Source organism: Tympanuchus pallidicinctus, unplaced genomic scaffold (assembly GCF_026119805.1).
Source record: "Tympanuchus pallidicinctus isolate F22 unplaced genomic scaffold, pur_lepc_1.0 scaffold7, whole genome shotgun sequence".
Classification (NCBI taxonomy): domain Eukaryota; kingdom Metazoa; phylum Chordata; class Aves; order Galliformes; family Phasianidae; genus Tympanuchus; species Tympanuchus pallidicinctus.
The window spans coordinates 16,168,624-16,187,959 of record NW_026294791.1 but is presented as its reverse complement, the minus strand read 5'-3'; the positions used below and the strand labels follow the sequence as shown (position 1 = coordinate 16,187,959).

General features: G+C 39.8%; 2 protein-coding genes across 6 annotated transcripts in view; one reads left to right on the top strand and one right to left on the bottom strand.

Annotated features, from left to right (window-relative positions):
* Positions 1-3,412, bottom strand: part of ABCD3 (ATP binding cassette subfamily D member 3) — a 26,791-nt gene extending 23,379 nt beyond the window's left edge. The window contains exon 1 of the mRNA XM_052666417.1: positions 3,295-3,412. Coding sequence (XP_052522377.1) covers positions 3,295-3,410 — 116 coding nt within the window. The 5' untranslated portion in view covers positions 3,411-3,412. The remainder of the gene's footprint in view (positions 1-3,294) is intronic.
* On the top strand, positions 3,375-19,336 carry LOC128072543 (translation initiation factor IF-2-like). 5 transcript variants are annotated; one of them, XM_052666437.1, is made up of 3 exons: positions 3,375-3,822; positions 3,918-3,973; positions 18,528-19,336. In XM_052666437.1, exons 1-2 carry the CDS (start codon positions 3,375-3,377, stop codon positions 3,923-3,925), a joined length of 456 nt encoding a protein of 151 aa, XP_052522397.1. In that variant the 3' UTR covers positions 3,926-3,973; positions 18,528-19,336. The 5 variants fall into 5 exon arrangements, with proteins under 5 accessions (XP_052522397.1, XP_052522398.1, XP_052522395.1 ...); XM_052666438.1 differs by lacking the exon at positions 18,528-19,336 and adding an exon at positions 17,587-18,519; XM_052666435.1 differs by lacking the exon at positions 18,528-19,336 and adding an exon at positions 16,100-16,470.

The window sequence follows — 19,336 nt, the reverse complement described above, 5'->3', positions numbered from 1 at the left end:
TCCCAAGTAATGAAATGTTTTCCAAGGAAACAGACTTGATTTTGAGAAGAGCAACACAAATGGAAAAACAGGGCATTTTTACTGCCTTGACTAAAGCACAGAAAGCAATGTGGAATACCACTGAGCTTCTTACTACAAGCCAGCAGTTATGTACTGGGCTATTTTGGGGGATTTTAGAAATTAGTAGTTAAAATTTATTGTCAACTGCAAGAGATACAGCCTCTCAGCTCTGCAAAACTGATGAGCAATGTAATAGGTCCTACAGAAGAACAGCTGTGACTAAGCCAACTAACACTAATTACATGATCTTTGACCTACTAAGGTAGGCTAGTGTAACATCCAGCTTAATTATTCATACCTCACTACTTGATATGAGTTGTACTGGACTTCGAACCTATTGCCTGACAGCAGAAATGAGAGTTGTCTCTTCCTCCTACAGTAGTTTCTATAGCTGACTATTCCCTATCAAAAGTAACACACACAGTCTCAGAAGTCTGTGTAAGGCCAGTCTGTTTTGTGGTGTTACAGATTCAACAAACAAACACTTGACTTGCTATGTTTGGCAGTCACTTGTGTTGCTTTTTTGAATTTGCATTTTATCTTGTTTTACTTCTCAATTTTGGCCAGCAGTAATATAGAACCACCACAGCATTCCAGTAGACATTTAAAAAAAGACATTTATATCAGGGAAACATGATATAATAGTATATCAGCATGAGATCAAAATACGTGTAAGGAAATACACTGACAGTAAGTTCTGCCTATGCATTTTGCACTTCCACAGCAAAATGCTAGTCTCCATTCAAGTCCACAATATTGATATACATCATACAATTTCACCTTCCAGAATTCAAGAAGCTGAAATTCACGTGACACACACAAGACAACATTTTCACACATTACATACTAAGGTAAACAAAGGCATTCACATACATAACACTACAGTTTGCCATTACTGACACACTTCAGTTAGCCTCAAGCTGCAAATATGCCACAATCTAGATTATCTAGATTGACAAAAAAATTCTTCTCCTTACAGAAAAGTAAAATTCAGGACAGCCACTTTTTTCCATCTTTCCAAAGTGGACACAAAAATTAGATGGCATGCCAGGCCTTAGAAATTTTTAACTATTATTCCACGCAGATTTATTTGTATTGTCAGTATTGTATGTCTGTATTGTATACCAGCACAAGTATGATGGAATATAAAAATTTGGCACAGTGACAGTCCTTTCCAAAAGTATGCTATAATTTACATTAGCAACAAAGCATTAGGAAATGAAAGACACTTAAACTAACAAGACTAAAAGAGGATGAGGCAACAGTAATATGTGGTTGCTTTTGTGGTGTAGGCAGTGTAACTTGCTTACTGCCTTTTCTTGATAGGCAGCATTTTATAATGCTCCTGGCAAGGTTTGCCTCACAAGGAAAATGTGGAGAAAAGAAGGAGGATCGATGAGCAAATAACACCCCCAAAAAAAGGACAGCATAGCTGGCTATGAAACAACTGAATGGTGGATGTAGAGTTTGGAATTCACAGCCCCAGCATAACAGCAGTATTAAGAGCTATGCAACAAAGCACCTCAAAAGCCTAAAGCAGTAGTTGCATAGGTACAAACTAGCTAGCAACATGGTACTTATTTTAGAAACTGCATTTCTAGATAGATTTGAGAAAGCAAAACAGTATGAGAGGCAGATTACAGCAGTAACAAAGAGGTAGGAGGATAACTGTAGTACAGATAGAGGAAAAAGGTATAGGTCATATTAGGTCAGACCACCTCAACTCCATTCAACTGCTAGATGTGTGAATCATCTCCGCTTTACAGCAGACAATAACATAATAGTGCGTGGTCACCTAATACATACAAATAACTCAGATTTTTAACACTGTATGTAGCAAAATCATGATTCCTACAGGAGGAATACAATCCAAATACAATTTTCAACATTTAAGCTAGAATTCAGTTTCATTACATTCACTCTCAACTCTCACTCTCAAGGCACTGTTCTTGTTGAGTCCAGCAGATCAACATCAAGAAACCTGCAACACAGTTCAGGGACAACCCAGGACCCACATTATATGTATTTCAGGAGTATATTAAGTGTACTTCAAAACTACATTGGACCTCAATCTACAGCTAAAGGCATGCTCTAAACAAAACATAACCCAGAACTCCTCAACAAAGAGAAAGCAAGGAAAGTGTGGACAATTAAAAGGTTCACTTCAAAAGCACGTTCAGTCTGAAGGACAAACTTAGATTCTCCTAGAATGTCTGCCTGGCCCAGTCTTTCTTATAGACAGCATTACAATACACTAAGTAGGAAAGTCTTGTAGTAATCCTCTCAACTTACCACTTTCAAGCTCATCTATACAGCTTTTCACCTTTTTACAGAAGGTGTTTGACTAAATTCAGCAGAGATAACTGGAAAATATCACCCTTCCCAATGAATCGGACAGAAGAACAAACCATCATCAACAGTTCAGGATCTTGTTTCCACTCCCATGCAAACAACATAACATAACAAATTCCAAGAAGCCCTGTGTTGCTCACGTTTTATGTATGTTATATGACAAAGTTACCTAACTTCAGAAACTTGTGAAGATATCACCTGCATGAAAGGAATTAGGTAAAATAACACTAGGTCATTGCTTAACTACAGGTATGCAATTGCTTAAGTCTATTGAGCAAGTCCATTTCACCATCTGTGTTTAGCACCAGGACGAGCAAATTACACGATATCTAACTGTACAGCCAGGTCTTCAGCACACGGCCGGCAACTGAGATCCACAGATCTGCCAGCACCACGCAAGGGCTGAGCATGGAGCACCTTCTCCACCCATCTCACGTCCTGGTACCCGAGTGCTCCTCAGGGGTCAGCAGACTCCCGTCCCAGCACACACACACAGGTGGGCCGCCCTCACAGGTAACCCAAGCAGGCGCTATCTCTGCTACAGCTGTCGGCGGGCACCAGAATAACCCGCGCCCGTTATTACCCCTACAAACAGGACAAACCGAAACATTTAACTTTTCTCAGCGCGAGCTCGCAGATGGGAAAGCTAAGAAAGCGAATACAATTTGAGCAGCGGAGCCGGGGCATGCCGCGGCTCCACAGGCAGGGGCAGCGGATGCCGCCCCCTCCCCAGGACGCGGTCCCGAGGGTCGGAGGCAGCGAGCCCCACGGCAGGGAGAGCCCCGGGCCCGGCCTCTGGGCCCCGCTCGTCCCGCCCGGCCCCGCGCACCACCGCCGCTCGCCCCCGGCCCTTCGCGCCGCGCCGCGCCCCGCCCGGCTCACCCGTGCTGGGCCGCGGCCCGCCGCTTGTTGAGCAGGCAGAGCAGCGCACAGGCGGCGGCCGTGCCGCCGACAATGGCGGAATGGCGCACGGTGAGATATTTGCTGTAGGCAGCCATGGCGCGAGTGCAGCCGCAGAGCCGCAGCCGAGCCGAGCCGTGGCGAGCGGGCGCAGGGAATGCCGGGATGAGGGGCGTGGCGCGCCCGGCCTCGCCTCCGCCGGCCGGTGGGGGGGGCCGTCCGTCTGCCGGGGCGCGCTGTCGGCGCCGCGCTGGGGCTCGCCTCGGGAGCGGAGGGGCGGCAGCTCGTGCAACGGGCAGCGCTGCAGGGCGGCGGGCGGCGCTCTCTCCCGTGTCCCCGCAGCGGTAGCCTCCGCCCCGTCCCGCGAGCAGCGGACGAAAGGGGACGGGTGGGCTGACGGGAGAGCGCCTCTGAGGGGCCGCGAGGGTGCGGCGTGCCCGGCTCCCGTCTTCTCCCTCTGGCACCTTGGCCTGGCGGCTCCTGCGGCTCGTTGCGCAGCTGTACGCCCGTGTGAGTTCCCACTGTCGTACACGGGTAAAGGCAGCGCGAAATAACCCTTCCAGGAAGACTTTCATGTCAGTTTTGCCATACTGTCTTTCTTTTAGGGCCCTGAGAGGAGCTGCCAAGCTTAACTTTCAACAGAGAGGAACATGTTGCCAGTGTGAGTATAGAAAAGCCTCCCCTGCCGGGGCAGAGCCGCACGGCCCGCCCCCGCGGAACCTGTTCTACTCGTAGGTGCTTTTCCTGTCCCAGCGCAAGCACCCGGGCCGGCATCACTGTCGTCGCACCTGGGGCAAGTTTGTCTCTTGGTGCCGACGCTGGGGTCTCAGAACAAGTTGTTCGCATGTTCTAGAGCGCTGGAGAAAGGGCTGTGCGATCTAGTGCTCTGGCACTGACTTGTGTGTCTCGGATGGTTTGGTAATCTCTGTGCTTTAAAGCATCGGTACATGGATGTAAACTAACCCATGTGTATTCTGATCCTCTGGAAAATACACGTCAGAGTCGCAAAACATTATGAAATTTACTGTGTATCAAAATTTTGCTCTCTGCATTGCCCAGAGTTGAGGGCCCAGTCTTGGTGGGTGTTTGTTGGGTTTTTTATTTACTTGTTTGTTTTTGAAGTTTCAGATATTTTGACAGTAGGTAAATCCAAAAAGCTAAAAATCAGTAATATTCTCAAATAAAATGTCATATATTCAAATCATTATGAAAATGAAAGTCTAGAAATTTTCTTTGAGGTACATTTTTCTCCTCTGCCACTTTTCATCTCTGTGCTGGGATCAAGAGCACTGTAGTATTGAGACTTTTTACAGATCCTTTTCCCTCCATAAACTTAGGTTGGTTGTACCCTTCCACTGCACCATCTTTCAAATATAGCCCAACACTGTGTACACACAACGTCCATCTATTTAGGCCACGCTGACCTTTGTTGTTTGCATGGCTTGTGCTCTGCTACATTTATCTTCTGTCCTTACCCCGCTTTTTGAGTTTACCCAGTACCACATCCTGTATTTCATTCATCTTCTACCTTGTTTTAAATAATTTCACAAATGCCTGCCATCTTCTAGGAAACTTGTCTCATGCATTGAGTTCTCTCACAGTTCAATTTACTGTCTTCATTTTTCAATGTTGTTTTTTATCAAAAAAACTTTGCAGTAGAACTTAGTCTGAAACATGAGGTTTTTATTGATCCGTTATTTAATCAGTTTCCAACAGCACTCATGGGGGAGCATATCTGTGGTAAAATCATCCACACTGATCAGATGCTTTTGTGACAGAAGTTCCTTCTTTGTTCTGCAATTTGAGATCTGCTGTATTTCAGTACTCTATATGTTGTGGTCACTTTGTGTTCTCAGTATTCTTGGTACAAGTCAATTGGAAGAGTTTTCCAAGGCAGCAGATAATGACAACATTAGTTCAGAAGTATCTCAAATGTAAAAGGCAGAGCTTAGAAGAAAACAAAGCAAACTACCAAGAGTGTCATCTGTATTAATAATGGCATGCATAGCCTCCCTGAAGAAGCAATATCAAATTGAGACCTGTGCTTTTGATATGGTTAATGGTATGGTTCAAACTTCTCATTATCTATGTAAAAACATTCAGAGAGAAAGCCATTTAAACTTGAGACTGTACTATGGAAGACTGAAATGTCTAGGAATAGAAAAAGCATATTTACTATTTAAATTTTTACCATTACATTACCATTACCATATTTACCATTTACTATGGTCTGTTGTCTGAAGAGTTAAGCAGAAGTACTCACCTAAGCACTTCTCAGCCCAGCTGCTGCTTTCCATACAGGGTGCCATATTTTCAGTTATACTGGTTTATGAAACCAGATTATGAAATAATTTAGAGAAGTAACATTGGAGGACAGGTAAAAATTGGAAGGTTTTAATTTTTAATCTGGATCCACTCCCTGACAATTTTTGCAGTGCAACTCCTGAAATACTTGCTTGGGCAAAATATGTTATGCTTCAATTTCACATTAAATTAAATGTCTGTTTAATAAAAAGCAGTGATAAAATTGCTAAATGGTTTAGATTCTCAAATCATATCCTGGCTCAATATTGATTTTAACCTGTTGAGTTTTAGGGAATAGATTTAAGATGGGAGTGCTAGAAACTTGTATGGAGTATTTCGTCCAACTGGTAACCATGTGAATACAGCTATTTTAAATGGAGTCTGGGTTAACAAATGAGAAGATGCTCTGATTTCTTTTTTCTTAGAACAGGAAGAACCTGTATTATTTGCTGTTGGCACTTGGCATACTTGGCAACCAGCTGGTTTCTGAGAACAACATATCTAATAATTAAATGAAAACCATGTTGTTTATTGTAGGCTCAGTAACATTAATAGCAGGGAGAGCAATTTACAAGTGTTGTGACAGGTAGCAGAGGAATGAAATTAATTTATGTAAGTTGATGTAAGCTGTAAGGTACAATTTAAGTTTGAAAGTAGTTTCTATGGTGCTGGTGTCCATTCTGTAGACTTGCACTTGCCTGACATGTCAGTTCATATAAATTCAGCAAGATTGTTCACTTGTTTGATGTTACTGTGATATTTGAAAACTCACTTGTACTAGCTAGTAGAGCAAGGTCAGTTCCAGAGACCGATACGGTGTGTTCTGTCAAATCTGCGTTCTCTTGTGTTTATCCAGCCTCTTTCAGTTTATAGTTTTAGAATTTGAAATAGTTTGTGGGGGATCAATGAATACTCTACTAATGCAGGCATCAGTGTTAAATGATAAGATTTTGCCAGTTCTGTTGTGCCAGAGTATTAGTTTCTTGCATGATTTTTAACAGAAGGAAAGTATTCATCTGAAGCTGAGCTAGGTCTCATTTTTATCAGTGTGTATACGTGTGATGAATAAAGATATGGATTATTCCAAAGCCAACTTGGTCAATATAACTAATACCAACCAGATGGAACCATTTCACATTTCGTCACTTCACATGACTTGAAACATCAGTGGGGGTGAAGTAATGTGGATATGCTGCCACTCAAAAAAAAAGCACACCTCCACCTCCCTGAAATATTATGCCAATTACGCCATGAGTTTAGTCTGCAGAGTGGGGCCTCTGCATTGAAATGGATGTAAACTTTATTTCATCTGCTGAACAGGGAGAGGAAGGGGTTCCATTTCTTTGTTCTTTACCATTCTTGCCCTTTCCCTACCCACCTCCTGCAGGGCCCCAGGAATTTAAGATTGGGAAGGTAGTCATTCTGGACAGAAAGTTAAATTTGTGAATAACATGGTGAGATTGTAATGGAAAAATGTCTTCACTGTGCTGTTCACAGTGATGTTTAGAATGCTGATATTTCTATCATGAATCACTATCCTTGGCAGCCTGTGTGAAATAAATGTAGAGTTAGGTTTTTCCTCCAAAATGCAGTTCTCTGCTTTTATTAAGTGCCAGTGCTTCATTTGCCCATCTTCTTTGGAATGAGTGAAGTAGGTGTAAAAATGGTTCCTGTTCAGCATGTTTATTTTCTTCCAGAAGTGAATCAGAACTTAGTTTGACCTGTACAGCTTCTGGAGATGCAAAGGCTATGTTACATCACTGCTCAACATTTATTTCTAACTTATCTCAAATATTGTATTATTTTATGTTTTGTTAGATAAAGAAGATAGAAGGCCAGAAAGAATCCATTTCAGTTTTCTATTGTACTTAGAATAATGTTTGCAAGAAAAAAAAGTTTCTTTTTTCCATCAAAAAGTGGAAAAGTTCTTAAATGAAACCTGAATTGTTATAGTTTGTTTCTAACATCGATAATGTAGATAGGACAGTAATGTAATACAAGAAAGATTTTAATACATTGTGTGTAGTTCTATTTCCTTAATTACAAGAAATTAATAATGAGTCCAATCTTTACACTCTGCCAAACTCTTCTCCTTGTCATATTTCTGAAAACTGCTGTCACCTACACTGAACTTCCATTTTGATCAATACTGCATTTTTTAATCATTGTTTTCTGGGTCAGATTTTTTTTGGATAATTAGATTTTCTCCTCCATATGCAATACTTTTTGGAGAATTTTTCTTAACTTTTTTTATTGTTGAGCATTTGTCACTGCTCAATTACAGTTTTGCTACACACTCACCTTGCTGAAACAAGACAGATAATGGAGGAACAATGTGGTAACTGAAGTGGGTTTCTGGAGTTGAATTCCTGTCTCCACCCATTGTTTCACAAGCTGGCAATTTTTATAGCAACACTTCTAATTAGCTATTTTAGAGACACTGGACAGTCTATGAGCCTAATGGCTTATACACTAACAATCCATACACAACATCCTCATAGTATGATTGAATAAACTCTTCACTTTTTTGCTTAACACTGCCAAATTATTGACTTTTGAAAAACAGATTTCTGTGCCTTTTCTGACAGTTCTTGGCCAGGAGCTGCCTGCAGGGCTGGAGAGACCATCATGAAATAGGCTTGGATCTCTCTCAGCTCCTGCTAAGTATATCAACCTATAAAGTAATCATTCACAACAGATTTCCTTACAGATGACATTTTTCAGTCTCTGCACTCTTCCTGCCTGTGGACTGAGTAGTCAGTTATCTGTTAATCAGGTACTACACAAGCTCAAAGGCTTTTCCTGTAATGGTTGTGCCACACCAAAACACAGCTGGGCACAGGAACTGAGCATAGGTAACAGTTGTTGGCTTTAAGAATAATCCTATTGATCTGAATGACTGGAGAATAAAACCAGATAAGGGATGAAAGGAACATATTAAGATGAGACAATACTGAGACCAGAAGAGAAACAAATTGCTTGAGAAGAAATCAGTGAAAAAAGGCTATATAAATTGAGGTGTCTTAGCACTAGAGTAAGTAGAGAGGAAGGCTGAGACACCCTGATTGGGAAGCCAGTGGAAGAAAGGTTTGGAGACTAGTTGAGCAAGGAGATTAGAGGGGCTGAACAATGATTCTGGTATTGGGAGGGAATCAAATGGTTGGGCAAGAAGATCAGACTAGGTGTGTGTTATGAAATAGTAGGATGACACTGAGCTGAAGTGGTAAACAGAAAGGAGGGATTTTGAGTTAATTGACTGGAAAGGAGAAAGGTTGAAAGAAGGTACTTACATTTAGTTCCATCTCACATCTTACTACCTGGACAAGGAATCTGTGGCACCTGAGCTAGCAGTTTCTGGTAGAGATGTAGTAGGACACTTGACAGGAAGTTCACGTGCAGCTCTTGCATGAAGCTGTACTAGTCAGTAGATCAGGACTGTCTAGGTAAGGAGGCTGTTGCTTACAGGACTGCTCTGTCATATATTACAAAATATTTTAGGAGACAACATATGAGTAGGTGACAATGGGAAGCAAAAATGATAGTTCTGCAGATAAGGCAGCTAAATGGAATCACTTCAGGATGCTGCACCAGGATACACACACAAAGTTGGCCATTAAATGCATTTTCCCTTTTTTAAGAGAAATGTGTATTAGAGATGCATTTGCAGAAGTGTTTTGTGCTGCTAAGTAGTTGCAATGTAAGCAGAGCTTGCTTAAAAAACAGGGTTTTTTTTAATAATTAGCATTTTTTACATTTCTTAATGTAACATTACATTAAATAATACAATAATAATACATTTTAAAATGTAACATAGTATTTGAATGGCATTCATTTAAGGCTAGAGCTAAATAGCAATTAGAAGTGAATTTTTCAAATGAACTCTAAATAACTGCCTATTCACTGAATGAGACAGCAGTAGAGTGGTAAAATGTATGAAGTGATGTAATTAAATGCTGCATCCTGCTGTAGCATCAATTCAGGGCTCTTGTGCAGTTTTAGACCACCTCTGTGGCAGATTTATTCAGCATTACTCTACACATGCAGAATCCAACTATTTGAATTAGCAACATTTTGGGGGGAGTGGGAAACAAGAAAAATCAAGAAAAAAAAAGCAGGAAAAAAACAGGGGAAAAAATAAAAATAATTTTTAAAAAAGACCAGTGGAAAAGACAGGGGCTTTCTTGTGCTCTGCAGCTCACTCTGACCTTCAGTAGTTGTCATAACTGAGGTGCTGGTGTAGAACTGTAATCAGTGTATAGATGAGATCTAGTTGCTTTCTTTGTGTTTGAATTCATTCTCAAATTTAAAAAGGAATGCACTAGTAACAGTGTAAGAAGCAGCAAAGAAAGGTGTGAATCATGAATGACTGATGACTTGTCAAATGACAGGAAATAATTCAGCTGAACTGTATAGAAAGTAGGTGAGTAGTAAATCTTTGATTTTGATTGAGGAAAGCAAGAGAGACTTCACTATTTATTAAAGATCATAAAATCTTGAAGAACAAGACTGGAAGTTACCTTCAGGACCATCCAAGATTGACTTCAGCAAAGATGGTATAGTAAGAGAGGAATGGAAAAGATCAGGGAAAAGGAAAATAACATTATTAACATGGTGAACCTCATAGTTGTTTGGAAGAGTTAGGAAGAAACATTCCTTAGAAACAGTAGAATAGGTATCAAAATGTGTAATCTGGTGTAAAAATAAGAAATGTGACACAAGTGTGCTTTTGTTAAGTATGAGATAAAGAAGCAGAGAAGAAGGCAGAAGGTGAGCCCGAGGAATGTGAAGAAAACAGCAAACTTTTAAAGAAATACAGAACTTGACACAAAGACACACAGAAAGAGTGCTGGTATAGCTTTTGTTTCTTTTGTAAAAGGACCTTACTGTTACACTACTCCTATTACTACTACTTAGTAACATTTAGTATATTGCTACTAAGATATGTTAATAATGTCTTTATTACAAATTTGTTAATATTACATATTGGAACTACTAATAGTTCTGTGATGCTACTGATACTGTATTTAACAACAGATATTAAGTTATTTAGATTGCTAGTGCCCAAGACAGCGCTTGCAGTCAAACATGCATTAACTTGTTCAGCAGCTGGAGATACTGCTTACGTGGTTTCTAGTATAGCTCATGCCCACAGAAAATTATAATCTGAAACTGAATTCATCAGTGAAAGAAATGAAAAAGCTGCCCGAATGTAATTGCCCATCAGGACTGTTACCCTCATACTTTATAGGCTGGTGCTTTATATGTTTAAAAAATCGAAAGTTTCTGTGGACAAAAATACACATATGCATGTGTACATAAATATTATATGCACAGATACATAGCCAAACTTTTTCTATTGGTACAGAAAATAAATTAATCCTCTTTATACAAAATAATAAATAGTGAAGTTTTATCCTATTCCAACAGAAAGAAATCGTATTACTCTTCAGCCTTAAGGCACAAAGTTATGTGTCTAACCAACGTGAGAAAATTCTCTGTTCCTTCCTACGTAGAGCTACACCCTCAGCCACAGCTGAAAGCTCGTCCTCTCCTGCCTGCCAGCTAGGGCAGAGTTTATAGGGTAGGGCAAAATTCTTTGCTCCAGCTCAGCAAGACTGAACCCACAAACTTCATCTTAATGCAGAATGTATAAATAGAAAATACACAGTTTAACTAGTAAGTAAATCATCATCCAAATTACATCACTACAAATCAGATGTCATCTGCCAATTTGCCCTCTTATCTGGAGTGAGAGTTTTTACCACATGTAAGGGCAAGTTTGCATGTTATCATCACATATTAGTTAATGCACTGAATGTTCACACCCTAGTTGATCTCTTGCTAACTTGGGAATAGCACAAACAGGCATCCAAAGTGAGCAAATACTAGATATGGACCAGGCCTCTAATGATGGTCTATGTTAACTAAGCCAAAAGAAACTCTATCTTTCTAGTTCTTTTCCTAAAATTTTTTGCACCATACGTTTGTCCTTCAAGTTCACCTGTGTCAATCTTTAAGTGTATTAGATTTTCAACATCTGAAATTGTAATTCAGGATTGACTTATGTGATGATCTGAATAAATCAGCAGCTGTTATGTTCTCCCTGTTATACTGTTGAAATACCTTTCAGTCCAAAAAGCTCTGCAGTTCTGAGAAGAGGAGGATGATATGAAGTTGCTTGAAGCAAGCACTAGATCAGGACATGTAAGTACTGAGCAGTCCCTGTAGGCAGTTTGCAAAGGTTACTTCAGACACCACTGAAATGTCTGTTTCTCAAGTGGGTGTTCAACAGCTTTGTCGTTGCTGTTGCACATTGAAGCAGTTGTTCCAGTTACTGGTGGACCTTCACTTTCAGAAACATGTCTCATTTTTTTCCTTTCACATTAAGGAAAATATGAAGCTTCTGTTAACAACAGAAGCAAGGCTTTTGTAGCATAGCACATCCAGTGCCTGTGCATTTGGTACTGGGAAGTCAACTTGTGAGGAAAAGATTGAATGTGTGAATAAAATAAGGTTTTATGAGCAGCAGTGCACTGTGACTTCTGCCTTCCATAAAGAAAGGAAACAAAGTATTAACCAAAACCTCAGAAGAGCAAGAAGGGTTAAAACAAGGAAAAAAGTCAAGGGAAGGAAGAAAAAGGAAGTTCCTACATTTTTAATTTAAAATCATAGCCATTATTTCCTAGAAATTCCAGATGGATAATGGGACCTCCCATTGGAGGGCAAGGCATGGATACCAAGTTCATTCGATTGTGGTTACATAAAATATATACTTCAGTGGTTCAATAAAATTTAACTTACCTTTCAAACTTCTTGATAATAATCTAACTGTAAGGTTCATCTCCAAGTGTTCTAGATTCATCATCTTCCTTTTAAACGCAAAGTGCAATCCTATGGGGAGCCTCACACTAATATTTTAAGGTTATTGCCACTTGTGCTCTTGGAATTTGCCATTCTCAGAATTCCATCACCAAGCTGAAATATAACAGCAAAAAAATTGCAAGAGAAATAGTAGAAAAAAAGTCAGACAAATGTGAGATAGGGGGTACAAATGCTCGGAAGGTTACTTTGAATCTAGAAAGTCTCCTCCTACAGAAATAAATACTTTAACACACAACCAAAACACAGTAGCTCAGGTTTTCCTCCCAGATACTAATTAATAAAAGAACTCTAAAGAACTGTATTGTATACATGGTAGTGAATTATTGGGCTGGGAACCTAATCTAGCTCTTCACGTTTGATTTGTTTGTAGGTTATGTTTGTTGGCTTTCCCAAGGCAGTGTTAATGCAAACAAGAACTTTGAAATAGCACAAAACTCTCATTCAACCTGTGCCATCAAAACAGACTATTACTCTACACTTGTGACTCTTCACTGTATATTCATTCCAGCACAGATATCTTTCTTAGCTGCGTTCTTAGCTTTGAAGGTATCGCTCAGCATCTTCCTGGAAGCTCTCATAAATTAACATGTCCAACTAGTCTTTGGCAATACCTGACCCACCGCAGGTAAAGCTGGGCTGGCAGCTTACAGAACACTCGATATTTCTTTAAGAGAAACCACCAGAAAACTCCGTAGCACTCCAGAGAGACTGGCATGAAAGCATACAGTGTATGGTCCTGGGTCTCCCTCCAGATAGTTTTTGTTCCAAGTGGATATTTGTTCTAGAGATTTACTCATCTAGCTTAGGATCTAGATTCTGATGCTAATTTACAAATGGCCAGTTTTTACTTATTTGTTTTTCACCATCATTGCCCTTTCGCTTTAGCAAATCTTCATCCTTGGTGTTTACCATTTATGTGTAATGGTGATGTCACATCTAATCTCAGACTTTTTCTTCCTTTGGTCACCTCAGTAGTCATTTGTGCATATGGGCTTACTGTACAATCCATTTTGAATTCATACCAGCCTTAATCTCCTCTTTCTGCTGGAAAATACTTCAGGTGGTTGTAAAAACATCAAGATTTACTTTATCACATTTTACACGCATCAACTACATCAGCCTGTTCTGCTACTTCCAAATACTGTTGTCTTATAGCACTTTCTTTGTTACTATTCTTCAAGACATGTTTCTGTAGTTTATATTGTTTTATTCTGAGTTTAGAGATTTATAATTATAATAATTATAATTATTATTATAATTCGAGTTTCATTCTGTTTTGATGTCTCCATTTCTTGAGATGAACCTTGTTTTTCCCTGTGCGTAATTACCCCATCTCTCCTCCATATTAATGATACCTTCTAGTTTTTGGTCAACAAAACACTGATAACATTCATGTCAGGGTCACTAATAACTACATTAAAGTCTGATAGCTTTCTTTTATCCTCCCAAAAATTGTTCAACGCCTTATCACTTTTAACCAGTTCCTTGCCTATTTTATAGCCCTTATAAAAATTATCAACTTTGCAAACTTGGTTTAAAAATTTCTAAGCATCACACAGTGTGCATAATTAGCGATCACTTAGGTAATGTGTCACACCACCTCTGCCTAGAAAATGCTTGGGTTTTTTTTCCCCCAAACATAATTGCAAGTCCAATACACTTTTGTCTACTTTTATACCTGATTATACATCATTCCCTCTTATTGCACACATCTGAACTGCAACATTCCCTTCACTCATTGCACACAACAGTCAAGGACCCATCAGACATGAAAAACTTCTGTTCTCTCCCTCCTTTTTGCAGTAAGATAGTGTATTACCTGCTCTCCTGTCGTGTGCCACCCTGACTTCACACTCATTTGAAGTATTTCTCATGGAATTGATGCAGCAATATTCATATTCTAGTTTTCTGCATCGCCACGTCCTGCAGATTTGCAGCTCACTCAATGTGAGTTTTTCCTTCAAACACATCCTATTCCTCTATTCTTATTTCTATTAATTGTACTAACCATGGGTTGAACAGTGTATTTAAATCTATTTTAGGACAGTCGAGAAAGTTCCCTCCCCTTCGAAAGATCTTCACATGGATAAGGAACTTAGGGTAGTCACTGTGGAAGCCAGAGAGACGTGAAACCTCTGCTGTCAAGTAGCCTCTGAACTTGGCTGTGGTCGCTCACGGTGGCAGTGAGAGCCGGTTGATGGCAGCTAGGAGTCCTGCACTTATCAGTTGCGCCACACGATGGCGCCATAATGCTAAGTGTGTAAATCAACGGGACTAATGAGCACTAGTATTACACAATTAACGGAGGGCAACCTTTGAATTTGCTGTAATCGTAACAGACTATTTCAATCCTAAAGTCACGTTAGTTATTTTCTCAGTCTGTGTTCATTTCATCTTCAGTCTCAAGTCTCACATACACAATAGAGGTGGCTTATTTTTTCCTTTATCAGTCATCCATTTGAAGAGCACATTCCTTCCTTTTTTCATCGTATTTAAAGCAATTTCTGTCTCTGTCGATTTGCTTTAAAGTTTCAGTAGTTAGGAGACCAAAGGCCAGCTGAGGTTGCTATTGCATTTCTGTGGTATGTTGGAACTGTTTATATATACCCCCAAAGCATTCCTGAGAAAGCCCACGTAACTGAAATAGTTCATTTAATTATTCAGAGAATTAAAAGTAACATAAAATTAAAGTGACTGCTACTGACAGACTTTTTTGTTGGGCATCACACTTGTTAACCTTATAGAGTTAAGATGAAAACGGTACCATTAATTTCACTCCAGCAAGAGTCCTACACATTCTTCTTGTCTCAGATTGAAATTAACTACAGGAACTGGCAATATCTCCAAACATTGCTCAAAATACAGACTTACTGATACACAAAATATACAAGAGTACACAATATGTGAAAACTAGGTGCAGTTTTTGGGAATATGTTTATCAATGGGAACTCAAGGCTCTGATTTATGCAGGCTTTCAGTCTAATTGGGATTAACACCTGGAGGCATATCAGGATAATACAGGTGCCCTTCTGTATTCAGAACTTTTTTCCCCCTCCCTCACTTCCCTCTGTTCTTGTCTCCCAATAATGCAATTATTTCATTAAGTTGACAAAAGTAATGTTAAACCATTATTCCACTCAATAAGATTTATCAGTAAGTAAACATGTAAAAATACTGCTAATGTTCTCACTCCTTTGAGTATCATCCTAGTTACAATCTTGCACATTTTTACTTCTTTCAAAATCACCTTCACCACCATTTTCAAGCCTTAAAGACCTTCTGCTCTTACTTTATATTCATTTCTACAAATACAGAACTGCCTCTTCTCTGTGCTGGAACTAACACTGATTATTGTGCTAGCACAGTATAGAGGAGCTTCCTGATGCCTCCTCAAATCTATCAGAATGTTTTCTAGCATGGAATATCACTGAAAACAGCTGCTAAGTCTTTACCCGAAACATTTACATCTGTTTACCACGATGGTGTTTCAAAGCATTTGATAAAATGCTTCAGAAGTGATGGTAGAAATGGGATAAGTACGTAACAAATTGCTTTGAGTTGGTACACTCAAGTGTTTTATTTTCCTTGTTTAATTATTTAGCTCTTTGCTTGGGAAAAGGCATAATCTTCCTGGTGTGCTCCTGATCTACGTTTCATTGAGATTTGCACTGTGGGACCCTTCTTGACATTCTGCAGAGAAGTGGCATTGTAATCCAGAGCACAAGTTGAGGATATTCTGGGACAGCAATTATGGTCTTAACCTGCCTGAACAAATTCGCAAAATTTCACCTGCTTTATGGGAAAACATTGCACACCTGATGGGGAATCATTACAGAAATGTTCCTGTTTCACCACCAGCGAAAGCAAACCAGCAGCATTCCCTTCTCCGTACAGATCTTTCACTGTAAAGGAAGCAATTAAAAATTTCACTCCTAACCACAACTTATGACAATAAACAATTCTCCTTTCGTATATCTGTTCTAAGTCTCCAGTGAGACATTTCGTCTGATGACAGCACTAGGCTCAAACTTTCAGACACAGTTCCACCCAAGAAACTCCCAAGTCTTCAGATGCAAATGAACCTATGAAAATACTAACAACCATGGGAGTGGGTGCATAACAAACTTTCATCAGAAAGAAATTGTGGTGCCTCACTCCATAGGTGTTATATTAACTGTCAGGAATTCAGGCACTGGCCTGCAGGTGAAGACAATTAAGTTATCCTACCAGATCTGGAATGTGTTGGGAGCAATTCAGTGACTAGTTGTAAAGGAAGGAAGGAATGTGTCCTGCTTTTCCTTGTTAGGGCTTGCTACCACCCTAGGGATAAGTGAACTGTTTATTTTCCTCTTTAAGGAAAAAAAAAAGTTTTATGTTCCACCTAAAGCAGACAATCTGAACAGCTTAACCCTTTCCAGCTTTGTCTGCTGTATTCAATCTTTCTATTTTTAAATTCTATGAGTGCAAACCAGGAAAGTTCTGATTTAACATAACACCTGCCTATAAGCTTCTCTGTCTCTGCTACAAAAGCTACAGGGAATCAGTACTTCCCACAGGGCAGGGGAAGAATCAATTTCTGGTTTCCATCTTCAGATCAGAAACAGTGACACATGTCCAGAGCAGCAGCAGATTATCCCATATTTGGTAACACTGCTACACTGAAAATTGAAAACAGAAATTCACAAAAGCAAAAAAAAAAACCAATGGAATTTTAACTAAAGCCCTGTAGCACCATACTAAGCCACACACAGCACTCAAAATGTCCCATATCGCATTTTGAAAATATCCTCCATTGGTCATTTTGATGTGCAGGGTCATACACTGCTGTTAATTTCTTCTCCTTACTGATTGGTTTCACTCACTGTGCATTGGCAATGGTGGAGGCCCCATTCCTGCAGCTTGTTCTGGCAGAGCTTGCACTCACAGATCAGGTTTTGCAGCAGGAGCCAGATTCAGAAACCCAGGCTGAATTTCAGTACAAAGCTGTGATCCTCAAGTGTCAAAACAAAAACAATACCCTTCCTCTCCCACCTATATGCCCCTAAAATAACTAAAAAAAAAAAAAAAACACTTTTTTTTTTTTTTAAGCTGTGAAGCTCCCTGCTAAGATTTTGGTGTTTCTAGAAGTTCACATGATCTCAGCAGATGGCTGCAAAAATCCACAGGAGAAGAATTCCATGACAATTACTAAATATGCAGAAATAATGCTTGGCTCTAGACATTTCTTAGCTGCAAATGGCACGAAGCTCAAGGAAAATGGTAGATATTCCTGTCCAGTCTTTATTACCTTCCTTAAACATTAGTTTAACATTATTATTATGAGATGCAAAATATTGGTCTTACTGAATTCTTGATCTTACCCAGCCTGATCATTCCTATGTTCCTGTTATCTTCCGTTCCAAAGTTCCTTCTACATAATTTTATTTTCTCACGTTACACTTTCATTGCTGAAAATTCCTTACTTGAGAGATAAGGCTCCAGAAGTGATAGAGAGACTTACTAGTGAGATTAATCCACATCCCAGTAAGTTTCCTACACCAAGACTTGTAGGTTCCACACTTGGATTCTGGCAAGTTACATGAAGAATCTGATCTATGATGATGATGCCTTTTAATAACAGATATTTTTAACACTGCTGTATATCAGATTATTAAAAAACTTGTAGTGCGCTACATTTGTACATGAAGAAAAAGACACTGATATCAATTATTGGTCTCCTTTTGAAGAATTAACTGCATTTATTTATATTCTGGATGTACTGATGTATTTATCCTGAAGACAAGATAGCTGTTGCTTACACAGAACATGTACACATGAGAAAATAAAGAAAGTGCAAATTTGTCCTTTCTATTTCCTTTCCAAGTTCTAGTCAGATTTTTTTGTTTGTCTGACCTTGATCACTTATTGATTTTCCGTACATCTTCTACCTTTGCAGTCTATTCATATTATCTTTGAAGATTTCCTCTTGGATCTTTGGCTTCCAATTCTTGCAGCAGTATTCCCTGACACACTGTTTGATGTTTTTGTAGGTCACCGACATACAGCTTTTACCCGCCAGCAGACTTCAAAGCCGATAACGTTTGGCAGTCAAACCTGTCTCAGGCATTTTTACTGGTTTGAAGGAGTTACTGAAATTGAATGGCAAATGCTCAGCCAGCACTGGAGTCACATTCCTATGTGAGAGAGGACTGCCAGTGTTGCCTTTATATGCTGCTACCTGGATAAATCTTGAATTGGTGGTTATTTGAGGAGTACAGTCCCCAAAACCACTCCACAAAAAAACAGTATTGGGGTGGCAATGAAGGAAGCAGCCTAAGTTTGTGGGCTCCCTCAGTTCAGACCTCTGGTTCTAGAAGAACAGAATTTTCTTCCCCATAGACTTGTGCCTATGCCAGATTTTGTTCCCAGCGCAGCTACCAGCAGCATCTACCAAAGCACAAGAACCATCTGCAGTCACAGAGGGAGCTGCTGACATACTGGATACCAGATTACAATTAGAGAACAGTACAAACTCCAACATCATCTCTGCCCCCAGAGTTCTCTTGAGACTTCCACGAGACATTCAATGTATCCTCCATGGAAATAGGTTTCTGATTTTAAAATGGCACCTTCTAATCAAGCATTTCCTTTCAATTTCTAAAGAAATGTGTTCATTTTTGAGAGGCTAGTTTATGTTTCTCCAGTTTGTTATGGTCTCCTTGAAAAGGGACCGACAGAACCTGTCACTGAACCTTCCTGTTCAACAGCTGCTCGTCTCCTAGACCCTTACCCCATGGTAAGCGTGCTTACAGGCACCCCATTGTACCTGGGGACCACCTTTCTGAGACACGGGGAAAGT

What these genes read in the sequence shown, in the direction of transcription:
- LOC128072543 (XM_052666437.1), top strand. Translation starts at nt 3,375, where the DNA reads ATGGCGCACGGTGAGATATTTGCTGTAGGCAGCCATGGCGCGAGTGCA.